Source organism: Micropterus salmoides, unplaced genomic scaffold (genome assembly GCF_014851395.1).
Source record: "Micropterus salmoides isolate LMB-PRFRI ecotype aquatic unplaced genomic scaffold, ASM1485139v1 Ms_hic_scaffold_20, whole genome shotgun sequence".
NCBI lineage: Eukaryota > Metazoa > Chordata > Actinopteri > Centrarchiformes > Centrarchidae > Micropterus > Micropterus salmoides.
The window spans coordinates 30,580,051-30,604,321 of record NW_024041151.1 but is presented as its reverse complement, the minus strand read 5'-3'; the positions used below and the strand labels follow the sequence as shown (position 1 = coordinate 30,604,321).

The following is a 24,271-nucleotide window of genomic DNA, read 5'->3' as shown; positions in this document are numbered from 1 at the left end:
GTTCAGGTTCAGAGTTGCTGAGTATGTCATTTTAAGCCAAGAAGTCAACAAGCTGGACCAATATACACACTGCCGTGGCTGAGATACAGCAAGAGGGTGGAAATTACTGGGGGAGTCATGTCATGGGGCTGGTGCATCCTCATCTTGTATTACTAATTGTTACATCACTGAGATGAATGTCACTACTTTTAAAAAGCTCTAATTCCCCCAGGTCAACAAAAAACAGACGAATATCTGACAAACATGTTTTATCGTCAGATTCATCAGTTGTTGGAAAACTGAACAACTATTTTCTCTAACAGAACATGGAAATTACTCCAGAATTCTGGCTTCTTGAAACAACTGAAAAGTAACCTGAAACTATGGGTAGTTTACAATGAATTGAAAAACTTACTACACACCTGTAGAGCAGAGGAAAGGACAGCAAAAGACAGAAGGAGACAAGCCAAGTGGGAGAGCAAATACAATCACTGGAAGAACAATAAGTGGTTTGCTGCCTATACACATTGAGTGAAATAAGCAGTAAATAGTGTTCTGTTTTCAATTCTAACTTTATTTCTGCTAAAATGCGATTCACTATAGAACTTCACCCTCCTATGCCAGAGTGCTGAGAATGCTCTAATAAGCTCATCTTTGTCCAGCGACCTCGTTACCTCATGCTCAATCTCTTTTTTTCTCTGCTCATCGTGTTCACTCATCACTGGGTTGAACTTGGCCACGGAAAGCAATGTTTCATTCTGCAAGGTGACAGCACTAGCGAGCCTCTTCACAACAACATTCCATTGTTTGTTGTCCCCCAGCATTTGCATTTTTTGGTATGTGAAATGAACACCGCTGTGTGCGTTTGTCGCTCCCACATTTTGAAACCTTCGAATGTGAGACTTTGACTTCACTTGCCAAAGAGGGTACAGCAGAAACAGAAGACAAGACTGAAATAGATGATTGTGAGAAGCCTACACTAACCATGACCCATGAATGTATTCTACATTTTTTTAAAATCTACATAAAATATCTGTCCTTGATAATACAACGGCCCGAATTGGCTCTGTGGAAAGTTCATGTCCTAATTGAACAACGATTTCAACAATTTTCATGTGACAAATTATATAAAAGGTTTACCAAAAAAAATTGTTACAGCAAGTCATTCTGGAAAACATGTTTGTACTGTTTTCATCTAATATCAGACCCCACCTACATTTTCAATGCTTTGAGCTACTGCAATAAAGTCATTGTCAGAATGAACATAATATATACACTACACTAGAAAAAGTCCCAGCATTAATCTGTCAGCTAAAACAAACACCTCTGCTCTCTGCCCTGTCAAGCTAATGGGGAAACACACAGGATTATTTTGACTTCACAGACAAAAGTCAGTTTAAGCTTTAAGTGATCTAACCACAATCATGTTATCAAGTCCCCTCCACCCAGTGTAGATGGTAATTAAAGTTTCAAGTTCAAATTGATTGATTGATTATCCTTTGTGATTGTAAAGCAAATAAGACAATTAATGGGAAGAATTCATGCTTCAGCAAAGCTCCAAAGCACTCTAATGTAAAAGGATTATTACATTTGGCATTTGTTCAAATACTTGACAATCAAAAGCCACACTGGACCTGAGTCAGCCTTAAAAACAATGAAGTCTCTGGAATTAACTCAGGTGTGCCATCTGGGTAAAATCCAGCCGTTTATTATGCAGTCAAGAGGAGAGAGAAGTGGTTTACGTCTTTAAGATGGTTAATTTAAAAATCTCAAATTTAAAATCACAAGTTACATCCCCACAACAGCCAATCCAAACATACATATTTACATCTACCCATACACAGTTGAGGCCACATATTTACACCTAGGCTAAAAACATTCAAACATATTTGTGTTACCATACATTTCTTGTGTTAAGTCAATAGGGTATTTACTTTATTTCCATAAGAGATCATTTCAAAAATAAAAATTTCAGCTTTTGTATACTAGAACAGATTTACAGTGGATCAAAGGTTTAAATACACCATGCAAGGGTGGCAGCATTATGTTGGTGTTGTTTTGCTGAAAATGGGACTGGTGAATTTAGAAAATCATGAGGAAGGAGGATTATCTGCAAATACTGAAGCAAGATCTCAGCTAGAAGTCAGCTAGAAATGTGGAGCTCAGAGGTAATTCAGTCTTCCAGCAGAATAACAATCCTAAGCATACGAAATGGCTCATAGAAAACAAAGTAAAAGTACTGGAGTGGCCAACACAAAGCCCTGACCTGAATCCAATAGTGAATTTGTGGACTGAACTAAAAAGGGGTGTCCGAGTAAGGAGGCTAAGAGTAAGTCTGTCAAGAGTGTTACAGAGAAGCTTGTGGACAAATTCTCTAAGCATCTGGTTTGAAGTGAACCAATTAAAAGGCAATGTCACCAAATACTGAGAAAGAAAACTAGGAGAATTTAAATATTTAGCCTCAATATGTACGTTATGCCATTCAGGGTTAATGAGCCTGGAGCCTCTCCCAGCATGCTTCACCAGAAAGGCTGGGAGGACCATGGCGATGTTTCAAAATAGCAAACTGAAGGTGTGGAATCAAGTGGACATATATTATGGTGGAAGGGTCTAATGTAAGTGTGACGGACCACCGTCACTATGGTTGAGTATGCACTGTGACTGCCATACCAACGAGCCAGGCTCTTTGGCGTTGCGGTCAAGTTGCATGTTTGGTACCCTGTAAATCTGGGTGGGGTGACTGCTCTTGCCTTTCCGTCACATATGGTATCAGAAGTGGGATGGCTTGCCGTGAAATTGTCAGAGGCGTACCCTGTGATGTGTATGTGGGACCCCCAGGGTTGGTGGACCCCTGTGTGTGTGAGGGACCCCAGAGAGGGTGTGGATGCAGAGGTCACCGTCACTTTGGTTGAGTATGCACTGTGACTGCTATACCAACAAGCCTGGCTCTTTGGAACTGTGGTCAAGTTGCATGTTTGGTACCCTGTAAACCCGGGTTTGAATCCGCTCTTACCTTTCCGTCACAGAAAGACCTTATTAAGTTGCACTATTAGAACTGTAGGATCCAGTGTTTTTGGAGTTCGACCCCCCACTCTGGGAGTGTAATACTAAATCTGTTTCATTAATAATTGCAAATCTTTGAAATTCTATATATGATAGTATTCCAAAAGTTCAGCTTGAAGTTAGAAAAAGAAAATACCTCACATAATGAGATCACAAGTGTACTGTACCTGTAACACTTTACTGAAGCTATGTGCTCACATTGACTAACATGTCACATGCTAACGGTCAGTGGCTGCAGTAGGTAACCAAATGAAAAACTTTAAGTCCTCTTCTGCATGATGTCATACTCATTTCTAATATATATGTATTTATGTGAAAACGTTGGGTTTATCATTATTCTGGCAATTTTTGGATATTGGATAATAATCTTTTTGTCAATAAAATGTCACAAAATTGTGAAAAATACCCATTATAACTTCACATTCCCAAATTGGCTGTTTGTCCATACAACAGTCATAAACACCAAAGATATTCAGTTTACTATCATTTTGACAAAAAAATTTAAATATTGAAACAATTAATTTACTAATTGTTTCTCATCTATTTGGGATCTTCTACAAAATATACAATAATGGACCCAGTGGTGGGTCTGGCATGACTGAAGTGGTTTTAACCAAACAAAATAAAAGCCACAGACTTAGCTGAGCTGACGGGCAGTTCAGTTTAAGGTGAGTGACAGAACTAAGGCAAGTGTATGGGCAAGAAGCAAGTTTTCATTTAAAAAACATAAACATAAAGTCACATGCTATTGAAACAAAGCTTTTTGTATGTTGGGGGAATCCTGGAGACGGAGCTAACATGTCTCTACAGGACGCTGTGGTTGCTGCATTTAGCCCAAACTGGCGTGCCGGAGCTTCAACCCAGATGAAGTGTTGATCCCACCTACAGAGCCATTGTTGTTTTATCTTGTAGGTGGCATATGTTACATTGGGGAGACTTTGTTGATGTCACTCAAACATGTAAATACAATGTGTGCATGCAGGTATGAACATGTCTGAAAATGATGTGCACCACACACACTGACACACAAATGTGTTCTTCAAACCTCCACAAAGTTGCATCACACACAGTGAGCAGATGTCTGGAAATCCCCTGTTCAGTCATGACATCAGGTCGTCTGCAGTGTAACACAGGGAGTATGTTATGAAAGATTTCAGAGGATGCTGATCTGACATTACTGGGAATGACTAACTTTATGGAATGCAATTATAAGACGTGAGCAGAATCTGGTGTGATACCCTAAACCACTGCGACACAAATATGATAAGATATACCCCTGCAGAGATCCAAGATAAAAAGTAGCCCAAACTTGAGACAAATGATCTGCGCAGTGGAAGAAATCTCTCTAGGGTAAATATTTAACCACAAAAAGTCCCAGATATCAGCAGGCATTCAGTATTTTGCACAAAAACAGGTTGATTATGCTAGGGGGAGGTAATGTTTGCAGGATAAAGAGGATTAGCGTGAATGGAGATGAGAGACTGATCCTCCTCTGTAAACACATAGAATATAAACCTCTTAAGTTAACAAGCTCTATGATAGATTTTTAACCTTCCTACATGAAAAACACTTGGGAGAGCTACTGCTGACAATGACGAAAGAAGTATTCACATCCTTCACTTAATCAATTGTGCACATACTATGTTAAAATACTTCATTACAAGTGCAGCATTCAAAATCCTACTTAAACCCTCAATTACTGATTTTTTGGGCCACCGTGGGCAGCGAAAACAAGTTAATGTACGTAATGTACATATTTAATACTGTTGCACTGTCACCCAGCTGGGCAGGGCTGTTTTTTTCTGCAGACATGATGCACAAACAAAAGCCTCTGCGGTGTTGCTCAGCAGCTGAGTGTCTGTTTTCCTGATGTCTCCCACTCTCTAAGTAGCTATCTGCTGTTTTCTCCTTTTTCCCCTGAGTCAGCAGACAAGCAGATCTTAACCTCCACCAGTTGCCAGAGGACTTGCCCCTGCCTGCTTAATCTAAATCGCTCACTCACACTGTTGACAGCTACACCAGAGAGCAGACCTAGTATCCATCAAGCTGCACAGAGTTTGATACCAATGTAATCCTGTTTGAGCATACAGTACAATGACAAAACATACAAAATGCTTTTTACTGCAAGATAAGAATGCTCAAATCTAAAACACAAATTCTTTTCCATTTATTAAATACAGTATCCCATCCATACTCATTTGAATGTGCATGTAGGCTATTTATATATATTATTATCATTCTCCTTTCTTTATTGTTTGACAATGTAAATGGTGTATTCTAGCCCTGGCTGAACTAAATCAGGTGTCTTGTAAGCACCTGCGGGCTGGTCGTAACAGTAGGCTATATGACACAATAATAAAACAAGAACTTCACACTTCAAACAAACTCAACCATAAATGAATTGAAAATGTATTACAACTACACAGTGACTGAGATTCTCAGGGTTAATTATTTCATCTGTCATGTTAGCAGCTTTAAATCTGACCTGTTGGCCATCATAAACTTTCAGTGAGCAACTTCATTTATTTCATAACAAACATCAGCCAGATAAATTGAGGATGAAGAACAGAAGAGTTTGCAGCGCTAACTTTAAAGGTAACTGTGGAATACAGTTTCACTTCACTTAATTTTAGCTACTTATGGTTTTATGAGCTGAAACATACAGCTGCTACTAGCAAGGTTTTCCTGGTTTTCCAGTACTTTACTTAAAACGTACTAGTCGCTGTTTAAAAGAAACTAGTACTTATTTATTAGTTCCATTACTTACAAGTAACTATTCCATTAAAATTTTACTATCAACAAGCCATTTAACTCGCCATTAGTGAATAAATGCACAATGAAAATGATAGTAGGAGCCTATTTTTTAGAATAATTACTTGTAAGTAATGAATAGATTCTAGGCCTAGTCTCTAAATAATATATATATATATATATATATATATACTAAGATACTAGTCAAATGGAAATAGTTACTAGTGACTAATAAAAAGATCATATCTGAACTGCACAGCCTCATAGATTTCAAATTGTAGCCTAACTTATTGGCAAAAATGTGCAATTAGTTACAAGTAACTAAAAACTGTTGCTAGTAACTAATGGAATAGTTAGGCTACTAGAACAGCACTAGTATCTAACCAATTGTTACTAGTAAAACGAGAATAGTTTCTTGTAACTAATGGAATAATTAGTTATTAGTAGGCTAACTAATAAATAAGTACTAGTTGCTTTTAGATAGCGACTAGTAGCCTAAGTTTTAAGGACTGAATGTTAAAACGGCTTGCCATAGGCGTCCTCTTTTGTCCCTAACACTGTGTGATGTCTAGCTTTTTCCCGTGCACAAAGTTTTCTCTGGACCAGAGTGTTTGACTCACCTGCAGCTGCTTGGACGTGCTGACGGTCCTCCGGTCGTGTACCGGCAGGGAATGAACGCAGAGGAAAAGGTGCAGAGGTAAGATGCTGCCGCAAAACACGGCAGCCCGCATCATCTTGTCCCACAGACACGGGCTGGTACCACAGACTGGTACACAGGAAGAGGACTGAAGCGGCTGAGGAGGACGTCGTGTTGTGGAATGAATGCCGGCAGGGATTCTTGCAGCCTACCGAGGGATTTCTTTGTCCTCTTCCGATAACTTTTTTTCCCAAGTTTTTTTTTCCAAGTTTCAACTGCACTACTCACGTGATTTAACCCCTTTGACTCCAAACGTACCACGACCAGGCCTAATGCAAGTGACAGGTTGCTGTAGCCCAGCCTGTCTGCCAGAGCAGATAGCACAGAATAGTTATCTATAAAATAACAAGACAAAGTGAATGTCATAAAATAAAGGTGCTGTCCAGCTGCTTTTGAAGTGTGAGTTTTATTTTATTTCTTATTTTTTGACATTAACCTTCATAAGATGATGATGAGCTCTTTGGCCGGACTCTAACCGGGTACACTGCAGTTCATGGTCGGCACCCTAACCCTAGGCCACAAGGCACCCCAGTGATGCCTGGACCTTGTCAGGATTAGGAAGGTACAAGGTCCAGATGGAGTGGCACCCTCCTGTCTGAACATCTGTGCTGACCAGCTGGTCCCCATCTTCACCGGATCTACAACATATCACTGGAGCTGTATGAAGTCCCCTCACTACAAACTCTCAACAATCTTTCCGGTCCCCAAGAAACCTTCTATCACAGGACACAATGACTACATCCTGCAACACCTCAACCCCCCAGGAACATAATGCAAGGATACTGTTTGTGGACTTCAACACCATCAACCCAGAAATCCTCAAAGAGCCCTCAAACAGGACAGGAACAGACTATAACCAACAGTCAGGGCTAACCTACCCTCCATTCAGGACTTACACATGCCCAGAGTCAGGAAACATCAGACCCTCCATCACACCCTAGATATAACCTTTTCCTACTTCCCCCTCTGGTAGGAGCTCCAGAGCACTGTTTCTTAACACAGGCCATTGCTCTGACAAACAGTTAAATCAGGCATTTAGTGTCAATAACCCTGTGACACTAAAACATCCCAGCATACACTTTATAAATTATTTCTGTAGAGTTTTAAATACACACTGTGCTTTAACACTGTCAATATAAATCCTGCACGCTGTATGTACTGTAGAAAGACATTTATACATGCATGTACTGTACATTCACTTCATAAAGTAGTTAATAAAGTAAGGTAATAATAATCTGTTACATTAAATTGCAATCTATTAGATTACTTATTCAATATGTATTTCATTTGCTCTATTTGTATTGTCTACAATTTACAGAAACTAAATGTACATATACTGTAACTATTGTATGTACCTATCTTTGTTCAGCTTCATTGTCTTTATTTTGTAGCTATATGTCTCTTTCTGTCTTCCTGTAAATGATTCTGTGTGTAAGAACCATAGACTGTTTAAGAAATAAAACTGGAGTCGAATTCCTTGTATGTTTACACATACTTTGCCAGTCCAGTAGATGTTTTGGAAAACAAAAAAAAGTATGAATGAACTTGCTACCAACATAGCTGGCTCAAAAAATGAATTAAATTGAGTTCACTGTAATTATACATACAACATGAATCACAGCAGGGCATGTCTTTGTGGATTCTTTCATTTTATTCTCAGACCATCACAGTTTCGATTACAGTTGATATGGATAAGGTGATTCAGTAGAATTGCCTTCAAACTTTTTTCTCCAGTTCAACTTTTTCAATTAGGAACAAAAATTCCATAATTGCCTTTCCACAGAACTTTAGTCAAACCATATCTGCTCCTTAACCAGAGAGCCTTTTGCTGATCAAACTGAATTCCTCCTGCATTAGCTCAGTGGGTCTATTCTACAGGTTAACCACAGCTTATGTGTAGAACAACTGATTCTCTGTCTCCTGTCGAGTGTTCCTCTGACATGTAAAACAAGTTGCTCCTCTGCCTGTCTTTGTTTGCACTGGTAGTAAAATCAGACCAGCTGCTGCACTGTCTGGAGGGAAACACCACTCAGGCTCTTTGTGTGATTCAGCCTCTGGCAGACAGATGCAGAATTATGCTGGATAACAGAAACAATTCATCATCCACTACTTCACACACTGACAGTTTTAATGTCTGAGTTTGTGTGCAGTAGGCAATTACACACACACACATTTGTGAATGATGCAGGCACCAACATGTATTGAACACTAAATAAAGACGATTAAGATGACACTTGGGTTATGACCCCTTACTCTATGTTTATCACATTATTTAATTGTCAGACTGCTGGGCGACTTCCTATTATGCATTGAGCTCATCTCTTCTCCTCTCCCTCTCCATCTGTATACATTCTTATCCTATTAATGCATGTTACTAACTTGACTTCTTCCCTCTCCCGTAGTTTTGCTTTCTTTTCCCTCTCCACTCTCCTTCTGTCGCTTTCTGCAGGTGTTTCTGGCTCCGGAGCTGAGGGGTCTGGATCTGTGGTTGTGGGCTTCCTGCTGCTTCCATGTTCCTGCCTGACACCTGTTGCCACAATTAGTATTATTAGTCCTATTACTATTATTATTATATATTAATATTAGTAGTACTATTATTCATTTTCTGTCTTTACCACTACCACTTTCGTCTTTCTGTGTGGATATTGTGTTGTATCAGCAGGGGGCGCTGTTGCATTTGCTCCGCACACCAAACGCCACGGAAGCAAGCGTCAAGTTGGCTGGAGATGATGGCGCTTTAATAAAAATCTTCGAAGTAAAGGTTTAAAAGCAGCCGCCGGTATTTCAGAACGTTTACCAAAATGAGCAGTTATGGTCAAATATCTGAAACATTCCTTCTGTATAGCTTACTTGATTTCATTTCGGTGCTTTTTATTACTAAAATATTGTTTGGTCGGTGAACATGTGTATTTTGAAGGTTCTTACAGGATGTGCTTAGTTGACCTGACACCGGTGATGAAACTTGAAAATGAAGGAACGGTGAGGAGGAAGAAGAAAAGGAACTTGCTAGCTTGCTAACTCCTTTAGCAGGCTTCTGGTTTTAGCGTTTTCACAATGGCGCCTTTAGACCTTGATAAGTACGTTGAAATAGCAAGACACTGCAAATACCTGCCGGAAAATGATCTAAAGGTGAGTTCAAGTAGCCGAACTTAACGTAGGCTACGGTTTGTTATTATCAGTGGAAGCAAACCAGGCGACTCTAACAGTTAACTTACGAGGTTTGTTCGACAACCGTGGCTAGTAACTTAACTGCTAACCTAAGTTATTAAACGGAGGCAGTGAAACGTTATTGTTACTTGTGTTCACATTTTACCGCCGTCACCGATATTAGCGATCATCGTCTAGCAAACTCGGATGCAAATTTGAGTGTGGACGGGAGAGTCGAAGAGGAAGCTGTGCTGTTAAATGCTGCTGGCTATTAACAGCTAACGTTAAATGGTGCGAAACACGGCAGGGCACAGCAAACAGTTTCATCAGCGGCTAAGTCAGCAAATGTTACTTTAACATGTTTAGCGTTCGAATACTAGGTCACGTCAAAGGTTAACTTAACGTTAACTAAAACACTTGTTCAGGGAAGCAATACGTAACGTTAACTACTGTTTAACAAAAATGCCGCAGAGCTATTCTAAATCTGTTATTCACCCTCCTCTCCTGACCCTGCTAACATCTCATCTGCAGACAGTACTCTTATTATGATTTTCTGTAGTACTTTCCTCTGCCCTGAACTGTCACACTAATCAAAAGCAATAGTAATCGCAGCAGCAGTTTGTTGGTTTCATACTTCAGCAGAATGATAAGGGAGTAATATACATATTGTTCATTGTGCATCCTTGTTTTTAGAATCACAAGGAGCTTTAATGCCAAATATTGTTTTACACATACAAGGAATTTGCTGTGGCGATAAGGTGCTACATGTAGACAAACATACAGTCAACATAAATAAATGTAGAAATATATAAATATGGAATAGAAGAACAACGTTGCAGATATGCACATGTGCATTAGTCTGGGTCTGTGCTGTGCAGAAGTAACACAACGGAAGAGAATGTTGTGTAAATATAAATGTATAAACTGACAACATAAAAATATACGACAACAACAAAGATCAACAATCAACAGCAAATATGTGCAACGTGCCAGGTCTGTGCCCGACATGAGATGAAACAGTAAAAAGGGAGGGGGAAGAGGACATTGGTTCTCTGCATTTAACTCATCATATTTAGGAGAAGTGGGCTGCCATCGTGCGGCGCCCGGGGAGTGGTTTGGAGTTCAGGGCCTGGCTCAGGGGGCACCTGAGGCATTGGTTGGCGTTGGACTTGATCCAGCGACCCACCGGTTTCCAAGCCAAGTCCCAACAGACGGAGTTATTTACGTCCTTGTTTAACTTTTTAGCCCCAAAGTCACTGTGAGACCGTTCTGTTAGTGAACAGACACAAACAATAGTTCCTACCAAAGGCTCCAGTCCTCATTTCTTAATATGGAGTAAAGCAGTTGACCAGCAAGCTCTTGTGCTGTTATGATGCTGGATTGTAATAGGATTACTGTAAGCACTAACTATTTTTATGTGTTACTTTTTCAGAGATTATGTGATTATGTTTGTGATTTGCTGTTGGAAGAATCAAATGTTCAGCCGGTCTCTACTCCAGTTACTGTTTGTGGAGATATTCATGGTCAGGTAGGCCAGCTCATAGTGAATTTATTCTAACTCCTCCATGGATGATAAATAAACCTCACTTGTTACCAAATTCTAGTTTTTTCTTTTAAAAATAATTGATTCTTTATTTTTCCCGTCTAGTTTTATGATCTGTGTGAGCTCTTCAGAACTGGGGGCCAAGTTCCAGACACAAATTACATTTTCATGGTAAGTGAATTGTTTTTTGTTTTGTTTATAAAAGTTGCAGCAGAATTAAAACAATACAGAGGTCATGCCATATTTAACGAGTCACTCCAATTCCATGTTGATTTTATGAAGGCGTGCTCCTCACAATGCAGCAAAACATTTTTTAAAAAGAAGCATGTATTCCCTTTTGAAAAATCCCATGTCAAGGGTATATTTTCCTCATTTACACAAATTGTGGATGTATTGTAAACTGTTTTCTTGCAATAAAAGCATATATGAGTACTACACATAAGACATATTGCAGAATCACCTATATGATGGTTAAAGTATGAACCCTAAAGCATCAGTACTGCACTGTATCCTTAGTTAACCTGCAATTCCCACTCCTACTTTTTGCACAGTGACAGTTTACTTAAATTCATTAATTTGCAATTTTTGCTTAAATGTCTGAAACAATTAATTGATTATCAAAATAATTGCCAATCATTTTTCATCATTTCAGTTCTCCTAATGACTTTCAAAAAACATACGTGTATGTGCAACATTTAAAGTAAATTAAGCACCTAGTAGTAGTAGTAGTAGTAGTAGAAGATCTTCCAGGTGTCCTGCATAACTTCACTGTTTAGGAGCCAACTCATCAGTCTTTGATGTTTAAAGAAGAAAGAAAAATATTCACAATAACAATGCTAACATGCTGATGTTTAACAGGTATAATGTCCACCATCTTATTGTAGTGTTACTAACATTGTCATTAGTTTTGCATTTATGTTTTATCATGTTATCATGATAAAAACATTTCATATCATATATTTCAGGAGGTAGAGCAGGTTGCCCATTAATCAGAAGGTCGGCGGTTCAATCCCTGGCTCCTCCAGGCTGCAAGATACTGAACTGGTGGCTGTTCCGCCAGTGTATGAATGTGTGTGAATGTTAGTTTCTGTTTGAGCACTTAGGCTCAGTGAATGAATGTGTGTGACTGGTGAAGATGTAATGTAAAAGCGCTTTGAGTGGTCGAAAAGACTAGAAAAGCGCTATACAAGTACGGAGCATATCATTCGATATTAGGACTGCACGATTTGGAGAAAAAGTCATATAGCGATTATTGTGGACAATATTGCAGATTGCAATTCGATTATAATGGAACAAATGGTACTATGAGTCTACTTGCTTGATTATCAAGGAAAATGAACAAAATGCTGACATTTTGAAATGTGTTTTTGAACAAAGTTAAGCGATAAATAATATTTATAACAATAGTAATAGTAATATATTACTAATAGTAACAAAAGTATTTATTACAATTAGTAAAACAGAACTAAGGGAGCGTGTTGCTCTACAGAGGAGGCGGCTAGAAGGAGCAAATATTGGCCCACTGGCATCCTGGCACTGGCTAAATCTACTAATCTGTCCACTGCAGAGACACTATCTACAACCTGGAGGAGGAACTAGTATTACTATAATATTATAACATTAAATAAACAGTATCATTTTCACTTAATAGTATACTGTCAGTATAACAATAATAGCCTATATTCATTATAATTTCATATAATAGTATAGCCTACTATTTTACAGCTAGTAGAATCTTAAATCCAGATGCCATATCAGATGGTTAGTTATGTGGTTGAACCTTTATTAAAGGTCAGAATATGACAAACATTTGATGCCAAACAGTGAATCACTTCACAAGTCTGAGGTAGAACATTCAACACGATTATGATAAAATCTGTTTTAACAAATATGACTAGTAAATCTTTACTATGTCCATTTTCCTTAACAAAATAAATATTTGAATAGAAGAATGAAGTGCTAATTTGTTCACAATTCAAATGAATTAAACCAAATATTTATTGACGAAATATTGAACATTTATTATATTGTTATTGAGGATAATTAAATTGCGATAATTATCATTATTGATTTATTGCCCAGCCCTACCATCCAGTAGTTATTGAGATATTTCAGTATGGTCCATTGTGGTTGACTGACCGACAGACTGACATTGCCAGCGAACTAGCATGGCTAAAAACACTCACCAGTGTGCAATTCTTCGGATCAGTATCAATGGGTTTGTTTATTCCAAATAACTGTCCCTCTGGTCTACCTTCTTTCCTTGATATCAAGTAGATGATTCCATAACTGAGCGAAACACAATCTTCCTGCAAACCTCATGCTACCCATCCCATATCCCCCACTTTTGCACACCCTCAAATATCTAATAGTTCTCTAATATCTGTTAGTTTGTTTTGTACTGTTTCACACAAACACAAATGTCAAATGAATGCCTTGTGCCAGACCAACAAATCAAACACAGGACACGCAGTCTTCAAAAAGTTTTCAATATGTTACATGCTGCTTCAACAAGTACGAGCTTATTGGCACGTAGCAAACAGGTTGAAAGAAACTACAGTTATTCTCTACGCAGGTTGTTCTGATATAAAGGTGCACTGTATCCTGGAGACAACAGAGTTATGTTTTGAATAGATATATGGAGGCTCTTTAATGTTTTTTGGTGTCTCTGATGGTGTCTTCTTTTCCCTCCTCCAGGGAGACTTTGTAGACAGAGGATATTATAGCCTGGAGACATTTACACACCTGCTAGCTTTAAAAGCAAAGTGGCCGGATCGTATCACACTACTTCGTGGAAACCATGAAAGCCGACAAATAACACAAGTGTATGGCTTTTATGGTAGGTACATGTACTTCACTCTTACTGATCATGTATGCAAATGTTTTCTGTTTCCCATCAAACCACACTGCCATGTATGTTCTGCTTACTTTTAGATGAGTGCCAAACAAAGTATGGAAATGCAAATGCCTGGAGGTATTGCACAAAAGTGTTTGACATGCTGACTGTGGCAGCTGTAAGTTCATTCATGGTTCTTTCACATTTGTTTCAGGATTAAATTTGTCTGCTGTGCTCTTTGGTCATATGTAGGATGTGTAAGCAAAGCAACGATTCAGTTGTAAACACACCATTCCTCTATGTCAAACTCGGGCATTGCACTAATGGAAGATGTAAGCCGATAGTAGTGATTTGGTCCTTTAACTTCCTTAACTCTGTCCTGAAGAAAAAATCTGCATTTCTTAAATGAGGAAATAGTGACAGTGCCTTTGCTATTGATGTGCTTTCTTGGAGATCTATTTTAGAGTCAAGCTGCTGTAGAGTTTGTATTAGATTGGAACCCATTTCTGATAGTTAGCCACCTAATATTAGAGCTGTAGTCCCATAATCATTCAGTGGTAGGTCATTCCAGCAGTTATTTACAGGGGCAGTTTGTACTGTGCTGCAGGAACTGATCTCCAGGCTTCCTTCCTACTGAAAGTACAGTATTCAGTTTTTATTATCTATTGTTAGGATGGTCACTTCTTCAACAAATCAAGTTAGAATAAATTTTAACTAACCTGTTTTTAAATGAGTGTCTTACCCGTACGTATGATCTATATATTTTCCTGTGTAAACTGCACTGTGTATATTGAGTGTGTGTGGTGCAAAAAATTTATGGTGACTCCAGTTCTGTCATTATCCTAAAAACCTCACGATGCAATGCCAAAGGGCCACATCTATGCAAATTAACTTTGCTATCGTAGTTTTGACCTTTTTACGGGCATCTGGTGAGGGCCTGGTGAAAAGAGGTTGTCTATTTGACGTTGCTCCACTCATTTCTGGTGCCTCTGCTAGCTGCCACTCAGGTGTCAAGCTAGTAGTTGGTTTTGTTGGCACTGTAGAATAAGGCCGCTGCTTTCTTTGCTGTAATTTTGCCATCTATAGTGTAGAACCCAAAATATGTCCACACACTGCTTCTCAACCGCTTTATTGTTCTGATTATCCAATCAGAAAGGCTTGACTCACTAGTGTCCTCCATTAATAATTAGCTTAATTTACTGATGGGTCAATAGGCATGCAATAGGTTTAGCTAATATTGAATTTTGAGGGTTTCCTCTGCTGAGTCACAAGGCAAACAGACTGTTGCACTTTTTTCCCAACATACAAACAAAAGTTGGAATTTCAAATAAAGCGACAGACTGTACTATTTTTTTGTACTAGAATACATTATTTACAGAATAGCTGAGAACAACTTAGAGGCTGCTAGATGATGAAATGAATAAACAGGAGTAATGTGGGAAGTTTAGATGAATAGTGGGAAGATAACTTAAGAGGGCAGTATGCTTCTGAAACCATCCTCCACCCACACCTTTCCACCACCTTTGTATCTCTACAAAATCTGTATATGCAAAAAGTGCAACAGCATGAATGCCTTTTGTTTGAGATTATTTTGTTTTTTGTGAAATTAATTATTCTCAGTTTACTTCATTGTTAGACAGCAGAAGTGTCAGGTCAAATATTGTCAACAATATTACTTCTTTAACCCTCAGTCTGAAGCGGTTATATATTAGCATGCTAATGTTAGTTTTGTCATTAACTAACAGAATGAAACAGTTAGACCTGAAAGTAGTAGGTATAAATATTTAGGAACAACCAACCTCTAAGGAATAACTAGGGTGTGTAGCAAGTTGTTTGACTTTAGTGATGCATGAATCTTCACTTAGTAAACACTTACCAGCAGACAGACAGAGCTAGTGAGTGACTGGGCAAACACTTGTTAGTCATAGCAACTGTTTAGGTGACATACTGTATGTCATTGTTGGAGTTCTTCTGACCCCTAGTGACGAAAAGATTCAAATGCTGTTTTAAGTAATAAGTATAGTCGTGTACAGTACAAGTTTAGAAATTTACAGAGGTGACACACACACACAAACACAAACAGAGCAGCATCAAAATGGAACCATTTTGAACAGACTTCAGGAACACAATTTAGTGGATATATTGTTGACAAAGTAGCTTCTTAATACATTGACAGGTTTTTACACACATACAATATCTAACCTTATCAAGATTTTGACTCAGAACTTCTAATGACATGTTTTAACCTCTTATTCCAGTTGATAGATGAGCAGGTCCTGTGTGTCCATGGTGGTCTTTCACCTGACATCAAGACTTTGGACCAGATCCGCACCATCGAACGGAACCAGGAGATTCCCCACAAGGGGGCCTTCTGTGATCTTGTGTGGTCAGATCCTGAGGACGTGGACACCTGGGCTATCAGTCCACGAGGTGCTGGCTGGCTGTTTGGCTCGAAGGTTACTAATGAGGTACGTTGTGTGGTCAACATTTGAAACTAATCAGTGGGGTGTGGGAACCTTTGACTCTTAACATCAGTTGTATGAAAGTAATGCTCATATTTTGTTTTAGTTTGTTCACATCAACAACCTGAAGCTCATATGCCGTGCACATCAGCTGGTTCATGAAGGCTACAAGTTCATGTTCGACGAGAAGCTGGTGACTGTGTGGTCGGCGCCCAACTACTGCTACCGCTGCGGCAACATCGCGTCCATCATGGTCTTCAAGGACGTGAACAGACGAGAGCCCAAGCTGTTCCGAGCCGTCCCTGACTCTGAGCGCGTCATACCTCCCCGAACGACCACTCCCTACTTCCTTTAATGATAAGAGCCAGTTCTCTATCCTCTCCAGCCTCTGGAGATCTCAACTCTCAAACTTATTTATATTCAACATATTTTAAGAAATTCTTGGGAGCAACATCACAGGTATCCAGCATCTTGAGTTAGAAACGGGTTTCTTCCCAGGCTACTGTCTGTTTGCACCACACTCACTTTTTGTTCTGTCAAAAAAAATCCTCTCCTACCCCCAATGAGAAAATGATACTTTTAAAGATAAGATAATATTAAATAGTTTAATTTTGATGGTGTCCCACTGAGGCAAATAAACAACTGAGTTGTAATTGCCAATAATACATGTTCAAATAAAGTGATATATATATATTTTTCTGTGAGCATTTTAGCAGTTTGATCTCATGGTTGCCCTTTAAAAGACTAGTGATTTCTGGAATTAGGAAACAAACTCTTGTAATAAGTGCTCCTGTTGAAACACCTCAGACTTACTGAGTAAAAAACTGCATCTGAGCCCATCCTACAGCATTCTGCTTTAAATGCGGGTTTTATTTTTAAATGTCATCTATCATATACTTTCCTTTTAATTTGTTTTTAATCTATCTGTTAATACAGACACCATGTATCTTTGACAAACATCCACAAGTGTAAATTAGCCTTTTACTCATCACTGTGACCATCTGACCAATCTGACAGTATGATGAACTGTTGCTGCAACATTTTATAAGCAATATAAAATAATATCCTTACAGTATGAAAATAGATTTGTTAATAGCTCAGCTCTGTAGTTTTATTTGTTGCAGAGAAAGGTTCTTTGACACTGTTCCCCTGTTTTGAATAAAACATTCATTAAATTGTGTGAGTAGTAGTCACTTGAAACACTAAAGGTTTTTTATAATGTAGTCCAAGCCATTGTTACATGCGGGCAGAAACAATACGATCAGGATGCATAATAGGAATGGTGGTCCTGCCTTTCCAGACTGCACTGTTCATGACTTTAACGGGACCAAATTAAAATAAGGTGTTGTGGAAGAATACTTTGTTGTATCTACTTTATGCTTACCAATATTTTAAGCATATATCAAGCATTTAGTCCACCACCCCACCTGACTGCCCGACTCTGTATACTGGTGGTGAAAAGTGACTGAGGTACTTGTAACTGTTAAGCTTTGTTCATTTTCTGCTACTTCATATTTCTGCTCCAATGTTTTTCAAAAAAAATCAGGGTGCACTTGGGACCCTTTGTCACATTTCAGTAGAATGCAGATCATGGTATTCTTGATTTTATTTTATTTTTTTTTTATAACCTTTTCAGTTACACTAAGAGCAATGCACTAACACTAAAAGAATAACTTGAATTCAAATTTTAAAAAGCCTAGTTTTAACCAATCCAAAAGATGTTGTGTACTTAATGTAACAGCACTACATTGAGGTATACGGTTAAGAATATTCCGGATCCACTCCTGCATGGAGGCTTTCCCTGCAGCCACTGAGCTGTTGTGGATGGCTCTTCTCCTCTCTCCTGGTATGCCGAGTGCAGTGCAGGCTCTGCAGAGGGGCTGTCCTGCAAAGCACCTGCACTCTGCCTCCACAGGAAAGCACCTGACCCTCCATCCTTGTCTGTAGCAGTTGCTGATTAGCCACTGTACTTTCCATTCGACAGCCTTCTCCATGTGTTCCTCCCATGGCACTGTTACCTCCAGGATAGCGATATTCATTTCCTCTGATACGAGAACCATGTCCGGTCTCAGGGAGGTCATGACAACCTGCTGTGGGAACTTGATTTGTTTTCCCAAGTCCACCAACAGTTGCCAATGCTATGCCGTGCTGAGAAGCCCGGATGCCGCTGCAGGGGTTGGGCCTGGCTTCTCACCTGCTCTCGCAAAGCAGATGGTCTGCTTTGGAAGTTTGGACTGCCAGGAGCTGGTGATGGCATTCCAGATGGCTTCTGCAATGGTCTAGCACCTGGTTATGCTTCAAATGCTATTGGCCCTTCCCTAGACTCAACCAGGCCCCAGCAGTGCAGGTTGGATGGGTTGCGGAATGCATCACTTGGACCAAGAATATGATGCAGCTCTGCCAGCCCAGAGGTCATTCCACGAAATCTTCCTCTGCAACTTGCTCCCATCTTGCCCAGGTGCAACACTCTGCTGCTCTACTGGACCTGTCCTCCTCTATGGCTGCTCGAACCTCTTTCTGGACCAGCTGCTGCCACTCTTCGTACCTGGTCATAACGAGGGGTTGGAAAGGCACCCAGCCCAGCTCTTCAATGAGTCACTGCTCCTGCCAGGACTCTGTGGCGTAGCTTGGACTGCCTGCTCCACAGCTTCCTCTGCTCCACTTCCTGCCAGTCACTGCAACCCCTGCTCCCGCTGTCCTAAACTCCTTACCGGCTCCCCTGTGATGGTCGGAATTGGTGAGTTTGTCATGGAGAACCAGAAGGTTCTAGGATCCATCTGGCTCTTGGTACTGATTCTGTGGTGACTGTTAAATAATCCATGAAGGCACAGATTAGTGATTGGCAAATCCCATTTCTGGACTGGGACTGGGCTTCTACACACTGTTTCAGCAGATATAACTAGCATGTCCATAGCCAGTGCAAACAGGATAACAGATATGATGCAGCCTTTGATGATTCCCGCCACCAGTATTGGCCATTCTGATGTTGTTGTCCTTGCTGGAGCTCTTATCCTAAAGTTGTAGTAATCCAGGATGAGATCTCTCACTTTGGCTGGGACAAAGTGCCTCTACAGCATCTCCGTCAAGCCAAAGGCATTGGCTAAGTCTAACCACAGCACCACCAGGTTGTTTGCTCCATTTTCCTCCTCCACAGCAAACCTCTCCAGCAACATGTTGACTAGACTGGCTCGCAGTTTGGAGCCTCCTGTCCACATCCCCTTTAGCTGTAGATTCCAGCACCACATCCACATCCTTACTGAATTCTGCTGTCTTGAAGCGCTACCCTATCTTCCTCTTATCTGACTTCATGCTGGGAGTGGTTGCTAGCACCACTTGGTGTGCTCATCTCCCCTCTGAAGGTGTGGTTAGGGTGGCAACTCACTCCACCCCAGGTTTGCTGTCTTTTGGATCTGCCACCTGTTTCTTCAGTAGTCACCAACCTTTCATTGTTGTCAACTGATGTCTCACATCTATCCCTGTGTTGCTATAGGTCTTGTTTGTGCATGTAACTGTGTATTTCTGACCTGTGTGTAAATACTAACAATAATAACAGAATGAAAACACTGAATTTCCCCTTGCGGGATTAATAAAGTATATCTTTGTCTAGTATCTTCTTCTTCTTCTAACTTGTAGCTCCAGGTCAATAGTGAATAAGTTGTATCTTTTGATGCTCAGCCTAGACAGCATCAGTGACATCTTCCATCATCAGTGACACTTCCGAGGTAAATGGAACGCAGCATATGGGGTCATTGGGTGTGTCAGGTCATGCAACATCAGACAGACACACCTCGGGACCAGATACCAATCGGGTAATTCAAATGAATGCATTTAAAAAAATCATATGAACCAATAACACTTTGGACTGGTATTAAGAGTCTCATGCACATCACAATGATAATTATGAAATGAACGTTTGAAGAAAAACCTACATGAACAATATCAGCATAATCTACTAATCCAACAACTTGGTGACAGATCTTTTTCTGACATTAGAAGTTTCAGCTTTAACGTTCAGCTTTATTGTCAGTATACAATACAGGAATACATATGCAGTTGTAATCCCCTCCATGCTACTCACACAGAAAATCTATAAACATATTCAAAAACTTTAATTTAAAAAAGATTATAAACAACAAAATAGAACAAATATATAAAATCACCACTATAAGAAGAAATAAAAAAGAAAACTAAAATATATATCATATCTGTGTGTGCATATTTAAGTAAAATCAGATGAACTGCAAAGAAAAAACAGAAACTCTCAACACTGCAAAGTTGATGGTAGGTTAACTATGCTGACACAGAGCACTTTGCCCCCCCAAAAGTGCATTCCTTAACTGTCCTAGCTAAATACCATTCATACCATAAACAGAAAATAACAGTAATAATATTATTATATATATAATAATATTATATTAATTTAAATAACATAGAGCCTTACAAAGTTAAATCTATAGGGTAAAGCATTTAGAAATTAAAGGACTATATAATCCCTGCATCATCGGATTCATTTGAAGAACTGGAGAAAGCGTTCCGCCTAAGAATTATCAATGAATTTATGAATTGCTCACGTAAAGCAGTCCCATTTTATTTTGATTAAGTTTTGTAAATATTCACGCTTGATTACTGCCAACTTGACTGTTAGAATTAAAAGCAAATCAAAATTCTTCGTCAATTCACAGTTAACACACTGACTGATCCCTGTTAGGCGTTCAGGTGTCCTGCCAGCGGAGAGAAGCTTTTATTTTGGAAATGCTGACCCGGAAGTAGCTAGCCGGCTAGAGTGGGCATGAAAGTGGGGCGGAGGCTGTCCTCTCCCTGCCTCTTCCTGCCTTCTTGCCTCTCACAGGACAACAACCTTTTATATAGAGTAGCGTTTAGGTTTTAGCAGACAGGCTCGTTAGACAGCGTCCAGTGTCAGTGACACAGTGAGATGCCAAGAAGGTCGCGTTTCACCCACAGAGCGTGTCGTGGCTTTTGCGCTGGTTTTTGAGGAGCATCACTGTGGTACTTGTGTCCATCAACGTTAACGTTAGCCGCTTCGGGAGGTAAGAAGAAATGTAACGTTAGAGGTGCAGAGGTGGTTAAAGCTGCTGCAGACAGGCTATGTGAGTCTGTGACCTGTTTTTATTAAATGACACGTTTTGGCTAACTTACCACTGGTTATCGTCTTTATCCAGACATTAATATCCAGATGTTTATTTTATTGTGACGTTAACGGTGTGGTTCCCTACTCAAATTTAACGATGTTGGCGATGATTGAAGGCTGCTAACGTTAGATAACGTTACAGAGAAATAGCTAACTTATACCTTATGGCCAATTAAGATTAGTCTCATTAATAGCTAACCTTAGTTACGTAACGTTAGATTAATGTTACCGAGTTAATTACTATCAACATATAGCTGAGTTGGCTAATTAACGATATTAAATATTGCTTATAAGGAACAAAGCACCAGCTTCCCATGACCGAGTAGTCGTGATTTTTTAAATGCATATCTGTAGTGACATGATTGTCTTCAAACCTCTTTCAGTCAGAGGTCTTTGGTGTATTTATTTTGTCTTGTGGCGGAGGGCTCATTAGAGGCTTTTCCTCCAATCATTGCGTCCGCAAACGTCCTGTAAATGTCTTGTTAAAGAGACCTTTCTGTAAACTGAATGAGGGCTGTCAGATGTCTAACTTATAGACAAATATTCATTACTGCATATTTTATCAGTTTAGAGCAAAAGACACATAGGTGTTTAGGAATGATAACAAGATAAGATGAAGATTTTAGATTTATTGCATTGTTAGCGATGGGACACATAATGTACAGAAGGTTATCCTACAGACTTTCTCTGGCGACACTGTCAGCTTTTGTCCATCATACATAGTCACACACAGACCCCATCTTAGACACCCTGGTAGCTATGAAGCTATACTCATCATTTCCTTGACAGAATAAACTTTACGTTGGCTGAAAATGATTTTGATAAGGCACAGCATTAGCTGAACATTGTGACCAGGCTGCGTGCTGCCTTGACCTGATTGCACATCCATCTTAGCAAACTGGAGGTTGTAACCACTGTGAAAATGAAATCTGGGACAGCCCAGGTCAACCTAAAAAAGGTGACCATGTGACACATTTCCTCTATAGTTTCTTATTTCTATTCATACTTAAGTAGGGCACCTGTAAGACACGCAGAAATTTACAACCAGCAACGTCTTTTATGGATATCAGTATGTTAGAAGTCAGCAGGTTCTGGTTACTAGTTGTAATGAATCTCTTGTAAGTGTGTCACAAGTTGACATTTGTACAAATGGTACCTTGGTCTGGTAGCCACTGGTTCCAATATTTTTAATAATTTTAACCAGTATATATTTTAAAGCAGTATCTATACACAGTATTTCTTTTTGTTTATAATCAGGTGAGAAAAGTCAGTGTCATGACTGGAGCTGAGACTGAGGATGATATTCCATTAGGCGAAAGGAAGACTGTCACAGATTTCTGCTATCTTCTGGACAAGTCCAAACAACTCTTCAATGGGCTAAGGTCAGTTTAAACTTACTCTCTGGTCTCCTGCTGGGCTGCATTTTGTAATCAAACATTCCCTTCCAGTGGCTGCTTTTGGCAAGAGCCACTGGTAAGGGATGGATGACCAGGGGAATATATGGAGAGGAATTAAGTTGAATGAACATGTATTAAGTGTTTGCTGACGCTATTGTGCTAACCTGAATCATTTGTTTTATTTATGTTGAATTCAAGGCTCGTCTTTATTTATTGCTCCCCCAATATTAATGATTGGTAAGAATTCAATCTGTGGGGTTGGGGGCTTAACATAAAAATGTTTGGGTGTGTAGAACATCCTACTTTAATGTGGGTTACTAGAGTTCACCCGCTCAGGTCACAACCTAACAGTTATATTCACCTGTTGAGCAGATTGTGTATCAGCCATGATGCCACAGACCCAGTTTATTTGTCAGTGTAAAATTCATTTAACTTTAGTTACATTCATTCTGTGAGGGTGGGATGCTGAATTCCTGCGATTACCTCTGATGAAAATAATTAATTTCTTCTGTGAGGTGTACAGATTTAAAAATCTTTGGGGGGAAAAGAACAATGATATTGGATTGGTACTCAGTGTCTGCAGATCCCAAGTTGAGACATTAGAATCAAGGGTGTAATTTCTAGTTAGGATGGGGATTCCACTTTCCATTTCTAATCTTTTATTTACTTTCTTTGACTGCTATTAATTTGGGAAGCCTGATAACCAATTTCATAATATTGTGTTATTTACTAGATCCATATCAATATAGCATTCACATGTTTTCAAGTTTATTGTTGTTGAAGAACCTCTGACTTCACACGCCTCCACCCACTACATATTGTAAAAGGAAGATATTGTGAGGTGTTTTCAGAAAGAGTGACTGTTGTTTGAAAGAGTCTGCATTTTGAGCTCACACTCCTCTTGTCTGCTGAGGAGCAGAAACCAATTATTAAATGTAATTTAGTTCCATCACCGGTTAAAGGAAAATTATGCAACTTTTGGATCTTAAAATAACAGCATTAAAATCATTTTGATGCTACACTGACTTGTAAAAGGGAGAATGGTGCCTCTTTCACTCCCACTCAGCGCCCTGAACACGTGTTTCTGCATTGTTTAACTTGTGTTGATCGGGTACGATCTCCTGCTGGAAGTGGATCTAGAGGTCTCATGTGTCACATTCTAAGCGAAGACGGAGTGTCTATAAATGTACGAGACTCCAAGCCTTGAGCCTGAACAACAGTGTCTCCCTATCAGCCAGCTGTTGTCA

At 39.4% G+C, this 24,271-nt stretch overlaps 3 protein-coding genes across 4 annotated transcripts in view; 2 read left to right on the top strand and 1 right to left on the bottom strand.

Moving 5' to 3' along the window:
• The window catches only part of LOC119914553 (stromelysin-3-like), a 34,053-nt gene extending 27,325 nt beyond the window's left edge, over positions 1-6,728 (bottom strand). Inside the window, exon 1 of one of the 2 annotated variants that reach the window (XM_038733919.1) lies at positions 6,414-6,728. In XM_038733919.1, coding sequence (XP_038589847.1) covers positions 6,414-6,527 — 114 coding nt within the window. In that variant the 5' untranslated portion in view covers positions 6,528-6,728. The remainder of the gene's footprint in view (positions 1-6,413) is intronic. The other variant, XM_038733918.1, reaches the window with a different exon arrangement.
• A 2,646-nt stretch (positions 6,729-9,374) lies between these two features.
• Positions 9,375-17,657, top strand: ppp6c (protein phosphatase 6, catalytic subunit). The gene is made up of 7 exons (XM_038733921.1): positions 9,375-9,619; positions 11,070-11,165; positions 11,286-11,351; positions 13,878-14,019; positions 14,115-14,194; positions 16,275-16,484; positions 16,585-17,657. Exons 1-7 carry the CDS (start codon positions 9,545-9,547, stop codon positions 16,831-16,833), a joined length of 918 nt encoding a protein of 305 aa, XP_038589849.1. The 5' UTR covers positions 9,375-9,544; the 3' UTR covers positions 16,834-17,657.
• A 3,612-nt stretch (positions 17,658-21,269) lies between these two features.
• The window catches only part of scai (suppressor of cancer cell invasion), a 34,687-nt gene continuing 31,685 nt past the window's right edge, over positions 21,270-24,271 (top strand). Inside the window, exons 1-2 of the mRNA XM_038733912.1 lie at positions 21,270-21,526; positions 22,885-23,009. Of these exons, the coding sequence (XP_038589840.1) occupies positions 22,903-23,009 (107 nt within the window). The 5' untranslated portion in view covers positions 21,270-21,526; positions 22,885-22,902. The remainder of the gene's footprint in view (positions 21,527-22,884; positions 23,010-24,271) is intronic.